This window comes from Cuculus canorus, chromosome 12 (assembly GCF_017976375.1).
Source record: "Cuculus canorus isolate bCucCan1 chromosome 12, bCucCan1.pri, whole genome shotgun sequence".
Lineage (NCBI taxonomy): Eukaryota > Metazoa > Chordata > Aves > Cuculiformes > Cuculidae > Cuculus > Cuculus canorus.
In genome coordinates, this window is record NC_071412.1 from 21,591,144 (window position 1) to 21,610,989 (window position 19,846).

The window sequence follows — 19,846 nt, forward strand, 5'->3', positions numbered from 1 at the left end:
TATTTTCAGATTTTGTGCCGTTATGTAGAGATTTTACACTGGATGTGGGAGGTTTAGCTGTGTAGCTAATAGTTGTACGTAACTGCTTAAAAATAAAACCTCCTTCTAAATAACTTTTAAAAAAACATTTTTAGAGTATCAAAGTATTTCATGCAATCATTTGGGGCTGGACTCTCCTCCTTATATAGTAGAAAAGTGTTCCTGAATTTGGACATGCCATTTGTCCCATGAGAAAACTGGACAGTACTAAACTTGTTTCAGTTGTCCATTTCAGGAAGAGAAATTTGAAGTTAAATTAGACTGGACATGGTCTGAGGGCTCAGGCGCTTATCAGCTGTTTATACAAGTATTTATCAGTTTTGTGAGCTGCTGATCCTGTGGTAAGTGAAACATTTGAGGCACAAGAATGTACAATTATTTTAAGATTCTCGTTATCTTGTTTGAGCTGCACATGAATTTTCAGAATTCATATACAAGACATGTAGCTCAAGATTTAACAGCATCCGTAGCTGTATGTTTCCAATTTCCTGCATTGCAGAAATCAACCGTGCCCAACAATTGGGCATTTTCTCTTTGTAAACGGCATGTGCGAGGCACCTAGGGAAACAGTAAAGTCCAGGTAGCTGCTTCACCTGTGTGCTTCCCCAAGTATTAAGCATGTAGGACCACTTTCCAGAGTCCAGAGACAGCTGGAAGACTCCATATACACTGATTGTATTCAGGTTCTAACGGGCAACGTGTGTTTGATGTGATTACTTTAAAAACAAACACATTTATAAGATAAACTGTAAAAAAATGTGTTATGTAAGCAATCAGATTTCCCCAGAATTTTGTTTTCATCAAGACAGTAAAGATACACAGTTTCTCTCTCATTAAAAAGAGTCAGTTCACTTTTATCTGGTATACATTTCCAGAGATGGAGAAGCCTCGTTCTTGCACCGTGGCCATGCAGCCTGATTTACACCAGCAGCGTAACTGCTCTGTAGGTGCTGTGCGTTCCTGACCAGGCGTGGGTGGACCCTCGGTGCTGAGAAATGGGCGTTTAGTCTGTGAATGGGGTAGATTTTGACCTAAACTAGTGTTAATTCTTTTAATTTGCACAGGAATGAAGGACAGGTTGCGTGCTATAGTGTACTTAGATCTGACAGTCGAATTGGGAAGATGGAATCAAACAGAACATGAAGAGATTTGGGGAAGGAATGATTGTGTCTGGCTCAGGAGTTTTGTCACTAGATGGGGAGAACTGGGATGTGGTTGCTGCCCAAAGTATAACTTACATTACTGTGAGATTAGTTCTCTCTGCTCGCTTCCAGGTATCTGAGTTGTGAAATGAAATGGCTTTGGAAATCTTCCTCCTCTTTCTTCTTCAATTTGGTTTCAGGATGAGTGTTTAATCCTGCGTGTTTTGATCAGTATTGCAATTAAATCTCAAGTCTTCAGCCAAGCGTGTAGCTTTCCTTTGGCACCACAACAGCTATTTTCATTTTTTCTGCCAGAAGAAGAGAGGAGAAACCTGATATTCCCATCAACTACAGAAAATACACTTTGATTGTGAATACAAGTCTTCCAGGATTTTTTTTCCTTTCTCCTTCTTTTGGATTTGAAGTAAAGTCTGGTTCAGAACCTCTGTGACATCAGAGGAGAGCGATGTCTGTGCTGGACTCATCCTTGGCTCTGGTGCTCCAGCTGTGTGACTCCTGCTCTGATGTTTACATTCCTTTGCTAGGAGGAATGCCGACCTAGTCCTGCCCCCTAAATAGTGTGTGTAACGTATGCAGTACTGACCTCCTTCTCAAGGGTACCTCTGTTTCAAGACTGTTTGTCTGCTGCCTTACGTGACCTCTTCCCTTCCTTTTGCAGGGTTGGTTTCTGCTCTTGCTAGCCCAGTACACACACGGGTACAGGGGTGACTTCTGGCAGCAGCCGGGACATCCAGGGTCTGATGATGCTCATCGGCCCCAATGGTCCGGAGCAGCCTCCCCGTGGTGGGTCTCCCCCCACATCTCTGCTCACATGACTCGTAGCCCCATTTGAACTCAGCCTTGGCCCTCAGTCCCTGCTCGCGCTGCCTTTCTTGCTGTCTCTCTCCAGCTTGGCCACAAGCACGCGTGCACCTGGCTCTGGAGCTGCTGGTCTGCACCCTGATCCGTGGACTGACTTCTTGGCCTGACCTTGGACCTGCCTCGTGATCTTCACTCTGGTTTGACCCTGCCTGTCCCGGGCGTGTGGTGCTGTGCCAGGCGGTGGCGGTGGGGCAGGGCCCCAGCCCGTGCCTGCTTCTGCCCTCGTTGGCGTGCGTGGCTCCTGGCTCCCCATCCCTTCAGGGGGCAGCCAGCTGTCGCTGCTCCCTGGCAGAGGTTTTGGAGGTTAACTGATACTGTTTTACTGCTTTACTGAAGTAGTGAGCATGAAAGATGTTGGCCAGCTTCTGCAGAGCTATCTTTTGATCTTTAGTTGGCAGGAGGTGATGCTTATTTCTTGCAAATATAGGTTTTGCTGTAGCGGTTTTTACACGTTTCCTACCTGCCTGTTGCAGTGGGACGTGCTCTCGCTGACCCGCTCTCGGGAGGACTCGCTAGGGTTTTCAGAGCTCTTTCTAGATCTGTTTTCCCCAGTCTAAAATAATACCATTATGGCTTTGAGATTTCTGCCAGCGTAGAAAATAACAGCACAGGGGCCTTCCTTCTCTGGATGAATTTCAAGAACATTTCCAAGCAAAATTGAAGATGATGATTCTGTTTGCAGTCCTAACTGGTTAGTTTTCTTCTGGAGACAGCTTGTTCCCCTTGTTCTGTGGTGGCATGTTTGATGTAGCTGTCGTTTGCCACCAGGACTCTTGGGAAAATATGTTAGTGCTAAAGTCTAGTTTTAATGTGTTGTAGTTTTACACCTGATAAAAGACTCTTGTTTATAATTCTGATTTCATAGGAGGCCTCATAGTGTAGGTCGTGGCCTGTTACCCAGAGGCCTCACCTTTCTCCTTATTGTATCTTTAAAATACTTTCTACATAGAAGTATCAGCCTTTCTCCATCACGAAGAAGTAAAAGACTTGAAAATATCCTTAATTCAACTTTGTTTTTAGAATGTTTTCTCTAGGAGAGGCTTACTTTTCACAGCAAATAGTTGTGCGTTATTTGTGTAATTTATAGTTGGTGTAGTTTCATTAAAAATTATTTAAAGGGCTTTTTTGGGATTTATTTTTTTAGAGGACAAGCAGGCCTAGTCTCATTTCTTCTTTTAGATGAAGTATCCAAATATAACAGTGGTAACAAGTAGTTTATTTCCAGTTTTGTGGTAGATGTGAAAAAAACAGTTCAAATGTTTAAAGGGTAAAGGCATGCTTCTTTCTTCTGTTCCTGTTTTTATGTGGCTGCTCATTTGCTGCACTCCAACATGTAGTGTGGATCAAAATGCCGTGTGTGAAAACGGTGTCATGAGAGAAAGTTTTCTAGAAATGTGTGTCTTTTTTATATGTACAAAGAAATTAAATATGATCCACCAAAGAACTCCTTTCCTTTTGGTTTTACCACTTTTTTGTGTAAAGAAAGAGGTAGAAGACAGCATGAATAATGTTGGATCGTGGTATGAAGATAGGTAAGGGAATATTTTTGAAGTAAAGTGTGAGGAGGACTAGAATATGGCGCTAAAATCTTAATGCCTCATTAGGGAAACAGAAGACATTGACTGAGGAATGCAGAGGGGAAAATTTTTATCACAAAATTAATGGTATTCATAAAAATTAGACGTTCAAAGCATAGCGTCCACTTGTTCTGTAGTCAAAGCGTGGTGTTGGGCAGAGGAAGGAATGTCTCATAAATGTCATCTTATTCTTCTTGCACTATGCAACTACTGTCTGGGGAGGCAAGGAGGTGCTTTGAGAACTTCGGATATAAACCAGAATTCTATCATCAAAATAGAGAGAATTGGAATATCGCCATGAAAAATATGCATTGTAGCCGAGTCCTGGGCAGGTGACAGTGGAGGGTCTTCTCTTCCCTCTAGCGCACTTGTAATGCCAGAGAAGAAAAAGGGATAATAGATATAGTACTGAAGAAAAGACTTGGGATGATAAATCAATTTGAGGTTAATACTCTGCTCTTTGAAGGTGGACCTTTTCAGTAAAGTCTGGCTTCGTAATCAAAAGTCTGAGCTTTAAGAAGTTAAGGGTAGGGAGAAGAGGAAGGAAATGCTCACATTTCCTTTTTGGGGTTTGAGTGTTGAGACGCACACGGGGTAGCAAGAGATTTCTTTATTTCAAATGTTTAATTAAACACAAACTTTTTTTTTAAATCAAGATAGCTCATGGAAGAAATTTTGAGTGAAGTTTTGTGGCCAGTGTCTCTTTCAGGCTAAAGGAGAGCAGTAATTTTTTCTAACCTTAAAATACCTGAATAATAAATTCAGAAGGTAATGCTTCCTGGGAAAAAATGAAATGAGATAATTATTGGAAATGCTTATCTGACACCTTTAAATATGCAGCCATCTTCATGCATGACTTTGTTGAGCATGTAAGATTTTGCTGTTAAACTTTTCTTCCCTTTTTTTTGTTTTAAGTGGACTGTAGATCACCAACTGGGGAAGATGGTCGATTGAATAAAACACAGTAGATTTTCCACTTGATTTTTCTTCTGCTGTTCACGAGCATTTTGTGTAATTTGTACTAGATGTCTAGTACATTCAGCCTCTCTCCTCTGTTAAATTTTTACATGGGATATTGAAATAAAAACCAACCCCGTCTTTCCTTAAATAATACTGGAATATGCACCGTCTACTTAATTTGCTTTTCTTGTTAGTGATTCCAGGAAGATGGTGTCTGGCCAAAGAATAATAACAGCATGCTATTTTCACATGTATGTCTTAATAGTTTGAAATACAAATCGTTGTCTTATTCCCAAGTATTTCAGCTGAAGTATGCAGCTATACTTCATGTGATCTTGCCTTAAGGGTCTGAGAGTTAAGGTCTACAGATGTTAAAGCTGTAGGAAGTAGAAAAGAAGTCTTTAAAATGTTATTTTGACTCTTATATTAGGAATTTAGTCAACTTTCTAAGCAAATACACCTTTAGCAGAAAGTAGTAACTGTGAGAGATTCTACCTGAGCATACTGTTCATGATTTTACCTGGATTTACAGGTAGGCTGAGAGACCTGGAGGAGTTGCTCGCTTTTGACAAGTTTAACAAACTTGTCCCTGTTTGAGATTTAGGTGCAGTTGCCTTAGGAGGTAGCTTGTCAGTAAACTTCATAAACTGACTATTAGTTACAAACCCTTTGAGACTGACAGTTAATTTGTTCACAGATGAGAGCTGACACTTTTTAAATGAGAACTATGCTCTACGAAGATCCATTGCATATTTTGCGCATTTTAATTTCTGAGAGTAAGAGATAGTAACTGTCCTCAAAGGAGTCTAAGGGCTATTTCTGTTTTTTTAAAAAATATATTTTTTGATTTTTTATTTAAATTATATACCTAAAATAGTTACCATATTATTTTGTATGTTCCTGAGTAAAATCAAGGGTGCTTTTGTGTTGAAATTAGAGTTATTTTATTTCCTCCATTTTACTGTTGCAAGGTATTTTGGCTTCTGTCTCTGCTACTGCAGAACTTCATCTCTGAAATAGCTCTTCAGCCATAAACTGTTTTTTCTATTGCACCAGTAGTTTTGTAATCTCTAGCGTAGCGATTGTTGAGGTTTGCAGAGAAATTCTGATCTTGCTGGCAGCAGTGCAAGTCTGGTGTAGTGTTAAGTTTCAAGTTACTTTGTTCTGCAAAGAAAAGCTGTGGTTGTGGACGTGCACAATTCCACCCAGTTCAGCTGGACAAAGCTCGCAAGCATAGTAGCAGGTATGGGCAGGTCTCGTCTCAATATGGACAACAAAACACCAGCTTCTGGATTTCAGGGAATTCTGCCTGTATGTTTTTGTAGAGGAAAAATTAACTGCATATGGAAAGAATTAGTTATACGAGTTATTAAATGGGAATTTAGTACAGTTTCCTGTGCTCAGAAACTCATCCTAATGATATCCAGTTAGATTCTGATAGGGTTTTTTATTATTTAAAGAGGATGTACTGTTTTGTGGAATGATAGCTGAGAGAAGACAGAAATCACAGTTACTCCTAATTTTTTAATTTTGCTTTTCTTCCTGTCATTAAAAAAGAGAGGATCAGCAATTTTGTGCCTATGCTACATATTTATTCACAAAAATTAGTTCACTTTGTGAAGAATTGCGGAGAAAGACAAAGCTTTGGTTTATGGAAACAGTAGTCAATGTGCACGAAGCAACTTTCATGGTGGGAGCTTTTGTTGCTCCCTGCAACATCTGAAAACCCTGTATTCTTTTTAAACTTTTTCTGGCACTGAAACTGTGGTTTTAATTATCAGCGTTGGAGCTCTCACACTGGAAGCGTTGCAAACTCAGGTTTAGTTGGCAGTTCGCTCACTATCCTTTTTCCTTTTGTGGTAAATCTAGGTATTTCGACAAGTATGGAAGGACAGATTGGCTTCCTGACAGAATTTTGATGGAAAATTTCCTCGGCCTTATTTGGCTCTACATTTGCAGTCCGGAGTCTTTGGCATCGGCCACCAGCGTCGAGAGTCCCCGTGCTGGCAGCTCTGCCTTTCGCTTGAGCGCAGCGCTGTCGTCTGCGCGCCTTGTGCTGTGCCCTCGAGCGGAGCGGCCGGAGGGGACTGTGCCGCCGCGGCCCCTCGCCCCGCTGGGCACACACGGCTCCTCCCTGGGCTGCCCTCGCGGCCCCCAGCGCTCCCGCGTACTCACCTGGCAAAGCTGATCTGCTGGTTCAGGAGGCTCAAAGGGACGAGTTTCTCTGTAGATGGAGACGAGACACGGCGTTGTGAGTCCAGGCAGACAGGAGAGATGGAACTCTTGATGGGCAATAGTCGCAGTGTGCAAAAGGAACGGCCTGGGAGGGAAGAGCTGCAACGACAGTGATGGCTAATTAATACGGGTTAGATTTTACTGTGCTGGAGAACCACATACTCGAATTCAAACAGCAGAATTTGGGCTTTCAGCAGCAGTGACAGTGCTACGTTTCCTGTAGTGACTTAGGAGCTTGTGTTTAATTACGGTTCTCAAAGCTCTCTAATACAGAGAAGTATTCCGTTATGACTTTTTGAATATTAAAAAAAGAGGGAAAATATTTTTTATCCTTCACCTCTAATAGCAGAGGAAAAGAATGGTTGGTAAAGGTAGTTTAAACATAGGATGAGAGGGTTGACATATTCAGCTTTGTATACGAAGCTTACCAATCACAAAAGAAATTCATACACAGTAATGGTGTGCTCCTCAACTTCTCCAACATTTTTACTTCCTGCCTCCTGAAATCGTGAGGTATTTTGAAGTACCTGTCTTCTGTACCATACCTGCTGGTGTGGTTTACTGTCTGACATACGAGACCAGGTTATTTTGGGGTCATATTTTTGAGATCTCCCCTGCAATCATACGAAATGTGTATGTACATGAAAGAGGAGAATATGGTGTGAATTCTTGACTTCAGGAGTTGGAACCTTAAGGAAGACAAAACGTCTCACATTCCCATGATAAAATACTTAAATAGGCAACAGTAAAGTTGGAGAAAGTTAAAAGGTCAAATGAGAAAAGGAAGGAAAGGAGATACAGGACTGGAGTGTCCTGTATGTGTTATAAAAGTTGTTCTCTCCTGTTGATGAATGTGATAGATCATCGGGGTTCAAAGCTTCTTTTATATTCTGTATTTCTGTATTGCTTAGTTTGCCACGATGTCAATTGCATGGAGATTGCAATCGGACATAACTCTACTGAAAGGAAGCCCTCCAGCTTCTGTAGCTCTAAGGTTTTACTCATACGTGGGACACTCAGTGGTCTGCTTGTCAGATGTGGTAATTCAGCTTTGTATCAAGTTTTCAAGGGTACTTTACTCATTACTTGAAAGTGGGTCTCGCTCGTCTTCTAGAAGAAAACATTTTATTTTCAGAGCCTTGCACTTCTGCTGGCTTAGTCAAAGCAGGTTATTTGGTAGGTTGGCCTCTAATTAATCAAAATTTCTTTTATCCAGCTACAATATGAAAAAGAAGGAGAGGGTGAATCCGTATCCTGCTCCAGGATTATCTTAAAGGATGGGGTCCATTTCAGAAAGCGGCTGTGATAGTCTCGAGGGCGAATGGGCACTGGGGTTCCCTGTGGGCCAGGAGGCTCTGAGCAGGGCTGTGGCAGAGTCAGGCTGTTGGGGCTGCAGGATTGTGCCGAGAATAAAACCACAGACTGATTAGATTTTCGTGTGAGATTTCTTTTTGATAAAGTTCTTCAGCAAAAGGAGGTGCTGTGCCTTTAAGTAGCACATGCCGTCTAACCATCAACAGGCATCTTTTGCGAGCTGCTTCAGCCTGTTTCTCCAATCATGCCTGCCTAAGTCAATACGGCGCTGCCAAACCTCCTCGTGCGTTAGAGGTTACCGTTCAGCTCGTTCCATGAATCAGAGCAGATGCGTAACTTGGCAGTGACCATTCGTGTCCCTCCCCTTTGGCGCTGCCTGCAGCCCCCCGGCCCGGGGCTGGCTGCGCCCCCTCCCCCAGCGCGGAGAAGGCATTACATGAAGAGATCAACTTACCCGTTGTCTCCAGAGCAGTGGCTCAGGGCTGAGCTCCTGGTTGTACAGCGAGCGCCGTAGGGAGCGGAGAGGGAGAAGGAGTCGGACCTAGAAGAACCGAGGGCTGTGAGACCGAGACACAAGTGCATCTGGTAGCTGTTAGTACTTGGCAGAGGGGTTTCTGCTCCAGGGTAGCTCTAACTTTGGGTAATAATGTCTGTCAGCTACCTGATACTAACGTTGCTCTGCTTTCAAACAGCGGCGTTAGCGAGACCCGGGGCTCAGGTAAGCAAAGGATAATGTCTTGTCAAAACCCGTCCCGTTGGAGGCGGATTTCCTTCTTATCTATTCAGACAGATCGGGAATGATTTTTATGTTGCCAGACGTTTTACAATTGCCTTCTTCGCTTCGTGTGTAAAAAGCTATTGTTTTGGTTTGGTTTAGTTGTTCTGGTTTGGGGGTGTGCAGAAACCTGTGGGTACCGTGGAGGAGTAGACCGAAAATGAGCTTCTTTTATTTGATACACAAAATGCTCTCTGTGAAAGATGACTGTTATTAGTGAATTTTTATTTGCTAACATACAGAGAAATAAGGTACTTTCTGCAGCCGTAGATGGTAGCGTTCTGTTGAGATTTTCTACAAAAATCGTGCACGATTGAAGAAGTTTTTGCAAAGGATGTCTTTTGGGGATCTGGGCGTGTAAAAACACCAGGCTCCATTGCTTTCATAACGTTCTCTTTGTGCAGATGTAGGTAAAGTTTAATAAGTGGAGGAGCAAAAAGAAATTATTTTCCTTAAAATGTATGTCATATCGTTAAAAGGGGACTTTATGCAGCCTTAATATGAGAAAACTTAAGTAATGGAATAGAACAACCTGGCTACACTCTAAAAAGTTGCTCTTTGATATACGAACAACAGTTTTCCAGATTTTTTTCTCTCATCAGAGCAGTTTTTCATGAAGTTCTTATTTCTTACCAAAGCAGAAAACTTCAGCTACTCACCATTTAGGAAATAATTCATCAAGCGTAGTACTATTAGATACAATAAATATTCCATCTAATGAAGGTACCCTCAGAAAAAATTGATACACGTTCCCCCTTGTTAACTGCAGTGTGATGTGTAGTTATGCATTTTAAAGGAATCATTGGATATTTTTCCTCATTAATATGCCTTCCTTAAGTAAATCTACTGAAAACAGTGGTTCTGCTTTAGAGCTTTGTCTTTTGTTAGCCCTGGCATAAATTTATAGTAGCCTAGTAAAGTCCAGAGCAATTACTTTTCCCGGTAAAAGAAAGTGGAAGTGAACTGGAAACACCGTGTCCAGCGCTGTGTGGTTGACACTGTCTGTAGCTCGTGTGTCTAGACATAAACTGCATTTTGCTTTCAGGGTGTTCTGAAAAGAGAAGTTGTGAGGGTTTTGATTCAAGAAAATGTCTTTTAATGAAATCTTGTGCTGCCTTTGATCTAATTAAAGCAGGGAAAAGTTTTCAGCAAGGCTCCGGGGACTTAATTGGATTGTTGATCAGAGCCACTGGAAGCTGATCATTGCCCTCTAGTTGTCACTGAAATTTTTAACTTCCTGGTTGATTGATATTGAGCACAGAAAATGATAGATGGACTCACCTTGTCCAGACTGAGGGACCTTAGAAGGTGTGGTGGCTCACATGGAAAATATTTCTGTCACCGCTGCGTGCAGATGTGGTCTTCAGAGATCCATATAAAGAGTGAGTCTAGAGCAGCGGCAGTGTTGCCTGCCAATTATCCTCGTTAGCAAGTAAAGTAAAAGCAATGCTGTGTTCCTACCTGGAAATGAATTTCTGCAGTAAAAGTGCAATGTGGAATGTTTTAGCACTGTGATCCGCATGCCAAGTACTTTAGGCTGTACTGCTCTTAGTTTTTCAGCTGATACAGCAGACAGAGTATGAAATATGGCCTGTTACTTTATCAATGAATCTTAGGTTGTCGGTTTTACTAGGTAGTGAGACATTTTCTCCTTTATTATGTTCATATGGCTAATTTTGAAAATTATATACTAAGAAAAATGTACTGTGTCTGCTACTATTAATACAGTGATTCTTTGTCCTGTATTGTAAGAGACTACCCAATAATCTTGTGCATTTCCCTGCTCCAGCTGCCGAACCTTGGCTACATAGATATTATTTCTCTAGGAAATGACTCAATTAAGATTTTTCCCGTGGTGGACAGACAGTGAATTGAAGACGGGGAAAGTAAGTGAGAAGCCATTTTTAACAGGAACCTATATTGAAATGTTGTGCTCCTTTGAACTGTTTGGTCTGTTTACTTCCCTGAATATTTTTATTGTTTTACAGATACGTGTTTCTTAAAATTCTGCTCATAAGAGTGTCAGTTTGTGATATAGAGTCAATGCGAGGTGGCTTTTCTTGCCAGATTGCTCTCTTTGTACTTTAATGCTGCAGAACTTTGACCGTTCAAGAAACAGAAAATTACAGAAATCCAAACATTACATTTTTACCCTTATAATTCTTAAGGAACCCTTAGCACTTGTTCTAATGTGTATATAATTAAGTTCTGCTTTTCATTTGTTGTTAAGGAATGACTTGGCCTGAAGTTAGTGAAACTGCATTGCATCAGTTTTCCATTCAGGAGGGAAATAAGGTTGTGTAGCTTTGCAACTTACACCGTGTTTGTGGTGGCCAAGACCAACATTTTTTTTGTGCACTTCTTAGGAAATGAGCAGGACTCTCTTCATCCATGGCTGGAAGCTGTAGCTGGTGCGCCTGTCCGCCATCAGAAGCTGGATGGTCAGAGTTCAGCTTCTTCTCTCTGGGCTGTCCAGAAGCAGTTGTCCTGTGTTTATTAAATCACAGAAAAGAAGTGCTTTCCTGTGGAATTTGGATGTAAAGAGGGTGAAAGCATCCCTGTTGTACCTGCTAAACGGTGTGAGGGACTCTGAGGCAACTTGAGTGCAGATCTTTGTACGGCAGAATCTGCTGGTTCTTATTGGTGCCTTATGGGTCGATACTTGGAGCAGTTGTTTTGCGGTGTCCATTCCTAGTGCCGGAGGGGCTGGCATCGCTGCGGTGTGTAACTTGTCCACAGGAACCAGGGGAGCAAAGCAAAGTTGTCAACATTTTAAAAGATCATTCAGTGTTCAACAGGTTCAGGTGTGACAATGCCCCCTGCACAAATGCAACCCATTGCAAGAAACGTAAGAACACGTAGAGGTCCAAAGCATATTTAATGGAAAAACTGGCAAGGGAATTAATGACAAATTTTAGAAGATTTGGTTCAGGCATTAATCCAAAATATACGCGCTTTGCATTCAGAGACGAGGTTCCCTTTCTGGCCAAAAGAAAATGTACTAATAGGTAAACTAATTTCATTCATGCCTGAAATTGGATAGATATATTGCTTTGGTTGAGACTAGGGAGAGTTTGTATAAGACCTGAACCATTTCTCTCATTCCTAATAATTATTTTTCCTGCGTTGTTAAAGACCTGTGATCCTTATTATTGAAGCTTGAAGTTGGTATTTTCTTCTAAAACTTCACTCACTTACATATATATGTGTAGAATTAATTCTGTGCTCTACTGATCTATGAAAGAAAAACTTTAGTAGATGATTTTAAAAAACATTTTCAGAGTCTGTGTAGCGCTCTTTTGAATTATTTCCTGCCTGCCCAGCAGTTTCTGAGGTTAGCCGGGGAGTCCAGCTCATCCCAGCACTGGGACTTATCCATGTGATGCAATATGTATGGAGCTTGCCCTCGCTCATCTCGGAAACGGACAGTAAGGGGAGGGGGTAAACAAACCAGAGTCAAAAACTTGAGGTCATGGCCCTTCTGGCACTGTTCTTTGACTGTTTTCTTGTCAAGGAAGAACTCTCTTTCTTCTGACTTACTGGAGTAAAATTTCTGGCCTTCCTCGGTGGAATCTCATGGTGTTAGATGGTCAGACTCGATGCACGTGTGGCTAATGCCATGTACTCGGGAGAGGCACGGCGAGACAGCTGATCAGCAAGTCATACAGGAGCAAACTGATGATATTTCAGTACCTTAATGTGGAAAGACAGTGTAGAGAATGAATGTAGCAGTGCTTACACGACGTGAACGTTAATGACTGTCATTTAGTGCATTCAGCTTTGTGTTACCAACCACACTGTTGTATCTGTGAATTTTGTTGTCTTCAGTTTTCTTATCCTCTTGATAGTCCTGTAAAGCAGGGGAGTGCTATTACAGAGCTATTAATTACAAATCCCTGGGCCGCAGATGTAAAATACGATTCAGAAGCTCAAAACAGTTGTCAATAAGAACAACTTTGAGATATGCTTGACAAATCAGCCTTTCCAGCACCTGTATGGTTTTGCATCCTTGCACTGTCTGAAGGAAAATCTGTATGGCCAGGAAATGAACCAGTTAACCTGCATCTATTCAGGCACCAGACTAGAGTTACTGGTACAACTTCTTCAATTATAAGCAGGGAGGACGTGATATGACCCAATAAAACAAGTATTTCCATCTCCAACTTTCATGGGGCCAGCATGTAAGCAAATATAATTTCTCCCACTGACATACTGACAAAACCAATTTCTCATCGCTGTACCTGAGTATTCCCATCTGCGAGTCAAGGTTAACAGGGCTTCCATTGACTCTCCTGAGGAACTGGTATGTCACCTTGACTGTATTTGCCCATAAAATATCACCTTTCTGTTGATGAAGCCTGAGAATGTTTGAGCGCCTTTGTGGACTGGTAACTAAGGAAGGACTGAACCATTTATTTGTTTAGCATACATAAAAGAAAGTTATTTGGACTTACTTGAAAATTACCCTATTCTGAGTTAGAAAAAACAGATGGTAATTTACATATGGCAGTAATTGCTGACATCACCAGTAGAACATCTGAAAGTGAGACATAACATAGTTGAAAAATAATCCTGTCAAGTAAATATCCACAGACGTGGCCAAATTATAAGAATATGCTCTGTGTTGCTGTACTACAAAACAGGTTTATTTGACCTCTGGCATTCTTGCCTCACTCTTCCTAGCTTTATTGTCTGTCTCAACTGCAGTATTGGTAACACAACCCTAATATGCTTCAAGAACTTTGAAGTAAACTTAGTGTAGAGAGATGTTCAGTTTAAAGTTAAATACATTCTAACAAAATGACTCAAAATGGTTTTTTTCACCCTTTGTGATTAGGCGAAATAAATGTTCTTCCAATTTTCTTCTCAAGATTTCTGTGGGGTTTCAGTTCTTCCTGTGCAGTGTATCCCTGTTCTTGTGGGAAACACAGGACTGAAATATTAGCAGAGTGGTGTGTGCTGGCAGAAGTCTGTAACGATACCTCCTTAATAGCTCTCAGATCGTAGGCCTGGATCCAAAGCCTTTGGACTTTGGGCTCTGGTTCAGGCTACGCTGAGCTTCTTGTTCCATGCTGTAAAGATCTAAAAGACAGGTTGAGGGCTCCAGTAATTCCCACAGTAATTACAGCATCATGCTCAGTCCTACCATAGTTAAGCTAAATTCATTAAGTCGTTACCAAAGAAATGGTTATGTGTGATGGATGAGATAATTTGTTTCTTAGGCATGGTTCATAGACCATTTTCTGGAAAGCTGTCCTTGAAACTTGTTGGATTTTACTTATTAGATAAACATATGTTTTAAAGAATTTGCCATGAATTTTACACCTGGAAATACTGTTTTACCGAGAAACTAACAGTTTGCAAAATAATTTCTTTATTGTATTTCACTATCAGTATCACTTCTCTTGATCCACTTGCTTTTTTTTCATAATCTTTACTTTTTGAGGTAAAAATTCACTTGAATGGTAATGAATATTTTTTTTTCACTGTAATATAATGCTTTTTCTTCTGGCACAGCGAGTTTATCTTGACTTTTTTAGGAATTTAATAATTCTTCCAAACATGCTGAGCGTATAAATGAAGCAATGATTTAGGAGGCGGGTAGCTTATATTATAAAGTATTTAAAGGTTTCCACAAACAATAGAAAAGAGGAAAATTAAATCTACCAAATAAGTCCTCTTATTGTTTTTAGATAATGACGGTCATTGTATAGATAGAACTTCCTTCCAAAGAGGACTCCTTTGGTTTTTCTGTCTCTTTATGGTAATGTTATAAGGTTCTGATTTTTTTTTTTAAAGTGCTCAGATGTATAATAGGGCAAAGGAATGTGTTTCAAGACTCATAAAATGTTTAATTAGAAGTATGGAAGTTCTTGTAAACTCCTGGTGGTTGCCTTTAAGTAATATCACTTCTTAAAACACTTGCCCCTACCCCCCAGTGTCCGAGGTTATCTTTCACTCTGTGCGCAGCACTGCTGCGCTTTGCACGTGGATGATGTGCGTGGTTTAAGGAAAGCAGCTGGTTAACGGAGTGGCCCAGCCTCTCGCCACCGGGGCCACTCTGGAAGTGAGACCTGGCACACGCAAGAGCCTGTGCTAAGGAACTAAACAAATGCCCTGCTGTTAAAGTCAGGACTGTAATTTTGCTCCGAGCTTTCCTGCAGGTATATTGCTACAGATGGATTACTAGCAGCGCTTACTGAGCTGTGCCTCAAAGCCTGCGAGTCAGGAGTTGGATGGAATTATGCAGTGATGAGGATCAGGGAGCAAATTTTCACTGCATGGTTGAAAGATGGTACATAGAAGGGGGCTGGCGTGTGTGATATACACCTGCCCTTACTCGGTCCGTGGCTTTCTTGATCGCTCCTTCCATTTCACTTACTGTGCGTCACTGCCAAAAGGACAGCAGCGGGGATCAAACATCATCCACTGGTGCGCTTGAGGACCCAAAGGCACCAACACAGCAATTATAGCACTGACAGCAGCTACATTGCTTCTCTTTAAAGACCCCTTATAAATGAGACACATGAAAGCGGAGCATGAGACAGTATTAAATTAAAGGTTTGCCTGTGTAAGTGATTGCCTGAAGCTGTCAATCTGTTTCTTCATGGGTTACAGGTATTATTTTCCCAGCGTGTGGGTTGTGAAGAAGGTTTTATCAAGAGGCAGAAGTTTTTGACAAATTTCCACTCCCGCCTATTTGGCAGACACAGGAGAGTGAGGTGAATTAGGAGTCAGTAAATTAATCCTTCCAACCATAACTGCTTTTTGACTGCAGCGTAACGCTTGCTTCCATTTTTCATGAGATTTCTTCCCAAAATATCATGGTGATGGAAATAAATCCTTTAACATTTTTTACTTGAAGGAAAAATCCTTTTGTTGCTAAAATATGTCAGTTGGAAACAACTTATTTCATCAAAAATTTAAAAGGCTTTTAGAGCTGTTTTTTTTTTTTAAAGGACACCAACTAATCTGTAAGTCATCATAGGTAAAGGATAACATAGCAGTAGAAAGCTTACTATTTTTATACAAGATTGCCTCCTTGCTCCTTGGAGGCTGAAATTCTAGAAGCAATGGTGCAAATGTGGAAATGCTGCATTTTAATCTTAAACTGTTAATAGATTTACCATAAGGAATTGCCCCCTCTAAGGAAAGATCTCTTCTTTCTCTTAATATAGTTATTTCACTATACTTTTGAAATGAGTTTTAAGCAGCTGCTGCAGAGACAACAAAACCACATTCAGTGTATGGAGGGTACGTTAACATCTGTACAGGAATAGAGCGTTTGAAACACGTGCTGGACTCTTGCTTGTAAGTACTTGAACACTGAGATTTATTTAGTGCTTGGATGAGCAGGTGAGAGTGAAGTATTCTAGCCAGGGGCACCAACTGTTTTGATGTTAGCTATGAGCCAATATCCTCTAGAAAAGCACAAGGACACAGCATAACTGTATAAATGACTTTTCTTATTTCCTCATTAAATGGAAAATTCTTTGCTGAAATGGTAGAATTGTGTAGTTTGAGTCAATTGAGCTGAAGACTGTTTCGTTGTCAGGCACAGATTTTCTTGGTGCTGTGAAGGATCTGGAAGAGGATTAGTGATAGGGGCACTGTAGCCCTACGCCATTAAGGATAGCACAGACATACCCTGCGTGACATGGGGTGATTACAACATGATTTGCTCTTGGGGCTGCATTTCATCCTTTTGAAACTTTCAGGTACTCGTGATTGTCTGGTATTCCAAGGTTAACTATTCAGTGTTCTCCTCAGGCTGCCTGGCAGAGTGGACACCAACTGCTCGTAGTGTGTTATGTTCTTGAGATGCTTGGTTACTGGTGATTTGGTGGCACCTGGAAGAACAATGCATTACCAAACGAGTAATTAGGAATGATCAGCATAGGAAGCAGAGGTATTTCTTCAGCTGTTTTATTACGGTCCAGGAAATTAAGAAAGCTAAAGCAAAACAAAACGATAAGCAACTCTGCTATGAGACCATTCTGATAGTGGAAGTAAGAAAATACCTAATGCATCCAACTGTCGTAGTTAATTTCTAACCACATAAAAATGATTAATGGTAAACCACGCTCTGGTTTCAACTATGGGTAAACAATTGTAATAACTTATTCAGAAGAAATTAGAAATACTAGTAGTCTTATTTTTAAGGTGGACTGGTTCTTCACGTAGCTGTGTCAATACTGAGAGACTTTAAAGCAACATTAGTCTCAGTGAGAATCTGGCCAGGAATCTACCACATACAGTTCTAGTTTCTTCTTTGTTCTCACTTTTAACAAACTGCGTAAATATCACGCTATTTTATAGGTGGTAATAAGTGTTAAGTGTTTTTTCTGTTCATCATTTTTGCTTTAAGTAGTGAATGCATTGAGTCATTAGGCTAATTTTAGTTTTGTCATTCTCACTGCAGTAGATTCTGCTTGTGAAAAAAGAACCATCTAATTTTTTATTAGTTTCCCAAAGGCAGTTTAGGAAAGAAGAATCAGTAAATACCTATTTAGAATGGTAGAACGGTTTGCGTTGGAAGGAGCCATGAAGGTAATCTAGTCGAATACCCCTGCAGTGAGCAGGGACATCTTCAGCTCGGTCAGGTTGCTCAGATGCCCACCCAACCTGACTTGACTGTTTCCAGGGATGGAGCATCTGCCACCTCTCATGGCAACCTGTTGCACTGTTTCAACACACTCAGCGTAAAAATATTCTTCCTAGTATCTAGCCTGAACTTCTCCTCTTTTAGTTTAAAACCAGTACTCCTTGTCCTATTCCTAACAGGCCCTGCTAAAAAAAAGGTTTTCCCCATCTTTCTTATAAGGCCCCTTGAAAGGCTGCATTAAGGTCTCCTTGGAATCTTCTCTTCTCTGGGATGAACAACCCCAACCCTCTCAGCCTCTCTTCACAGGGGAGGTGTTCCAGGCCTTTGATTATTTTAGTGGCTCTCCTCTGGGCCCAAAACGTCCTCCTGTGCTGAGGGATCCAGAGCTGAACGCAGCATTCCAGATGGTCTCACCAGAGCAAAGTAGAGAGGCAGAGTCCCCTCCCTCGCCACGCCCATGATACCATTGGCCTTCTGAGCTGCAAGCACACATTGCTGAAAAGAGTCCAGCTTCTCATCCACCTCCAGGTCCTTCTCCGTGGGCTGCTCTCAATCCCTTCATCCCCCGGCCTGTATTGTACTGGGAGCTGCCCTGACCCAGGGTCGGGACTTGGCCTTGTTGAACCTCGTGAGGTTTTCACAAGCCCACTTCTCCAGCTCATCAAGGTCCTCTGGATGGCATCCCATCTCTCATATTTACAAGAGAATATATAGCGTACTGAAAAAGGAGTTACTTGGAAAAATCCGGTGTTTTTTTCCTTGTTGTCAGAAGTCAGTACTATTATGCACAGAAGTCCGCGAGCCCTTGGAGAGAGTGGCAGTCAGTGTAGCTCCAGCCATATATTCAACTGTTCATTTTAAGAACTGATTGAGAGCAGATGAGATCAAAAGTTAACATCTGCAGCTGTTTCCAGCTGCTAAATAAGCATTAAAGAGGTGATGAAGCTGTATTTTAGTGGAGGAGAAATACTTCAGAGCTTGCAAGAGCAAGTGTCGATGCATATGGCACAACACCACTGTTCTTGCTCAGGTTTCAGGACTGGGTCCTACTCTCCGTTGAAGAGAAAGCTGGGAATACCTAGCAAGCAAGTTAAAATGTCTACAACTTTCACGTATCCTTATATAAAAGGATAAGCAATTAGTTCTTGGATGACAAACTGATGTTGCTAGAAAATGCTGATACTTCTGCTTCAAGTCAGATGGAAATTTCTACTTTATTGTAAAGAGTTTGGCAAAATTTCAGAAAGTAAGAATTGAACACTATTGTCTGAAAAATAGTTTGCTTTAAGAGGATTTGGCCATAGATCTATAGAAAATTGAGGAGATGACCTGAAAAACAGTCAGTCTTGTGGAAACTGTTGGTGAAATTTCATTAGGGAGAAATTTCAGGGAAGCAGAAGTGGAGAACCAGTATTGGGAATGTCAAGGTGAATTCTCAGCTCAGATGAAGATGATGAAAGCCAAATTGTGGCTGTCATAAATGGGGGTTCTTTCTTGGCAACTTGGGACGTGGGAGAGAGATGTCATTAGCCAAATCCTGCTGCCTTGAATACACTGACGTTTTCCTATATGCATTCAACCAGTATTCACTCACTGAATTGTCAGACTTAGAGATATAAGGAGGTAATTAATTTTTCATCCAGTCTGGATCACTGTATGGTAATTACAGACCTCAGAGACATCATTGCTTGGATGCTTCGGTGGATTACAGTGATGATGGTAAAAGGATTAAAAACTCTTCTGTAGCTTTGGAGGATCAGTGTTTGAGGGGGAGTAGTTTTGGTTTTTTTTCTTTTTTTTCTTTTTTTTTTGTTTGTGTGGTTGGTTTGTTTGTTTGAAGATTAAGGGCTTCTGGAGGGCAAGAGTGTAAAGTCAGTATGCTATCCAGCTAATGACAATTTTTTTAGGTATTTACCTTCCTACAGATTTTGGTTTCAGTTTTCTGTTTTTAATGGTTTTATAGGCAAGCAGGCTGAAATGTGTTCTGCAGTGCAATAAATACCTGTGAGTTGTTTTCCTCCTGTAAAATTTGCTTAAAGCTTGAATCAAAATGGTATTTCTTCTAAACCTGAAAATTTCGATTTTGCTGCTTTATTTTTTCCCTTTCTGTCCCTGAACTTTTTCAGGTAAAATACAAACGATGGAAACCTTGGAGTTTATGGTCAGAAGTCAAACTAAACTTTGTGTCCCTGAAGCCTGAAAAAAATCTCACTAATTTTTCTCCCTGGTATTTTTCACTTTTAGGTATTTTTACTGTTTTGTCTAGACAAAAATCAGAAGCATTAATAGTCATACTGGAAAATAAGATTAAAATTGT

General features: G+C 41.0%; 1 protein-coding gene across 6 annotated transcripts in view; it reads left to right on the forward strand.

Moving 5' to 3' along the window:
* Window positions 1–19,846, forward strand: part of THSD4 (thrombospondin type 1 domain containing 4) — a 262,813-nt gene that overhangs the window by 155,841 nt on the left and 87,126 nt on the right. The window contains exon 1 of one of the 6 annotated variants that reach the window (XM_054077703.1): window positions 8,629–8,867. The exons of the other annotated variants lie outside the window; for them this stretch is intronic. Within the exon in view, the coding sequence (XP_053933678.1) occupies window positions 8,796–8,867 (72 nt within the window). The 5' untranslated portion in view covers window positions 8,629–8,795. Of the gene's footprint in view, window positions 1–8,628; window positions 8,868–19,846 lie in introns of those variants that run through there. 6 annotated transcript variants of the gene reach the window in all.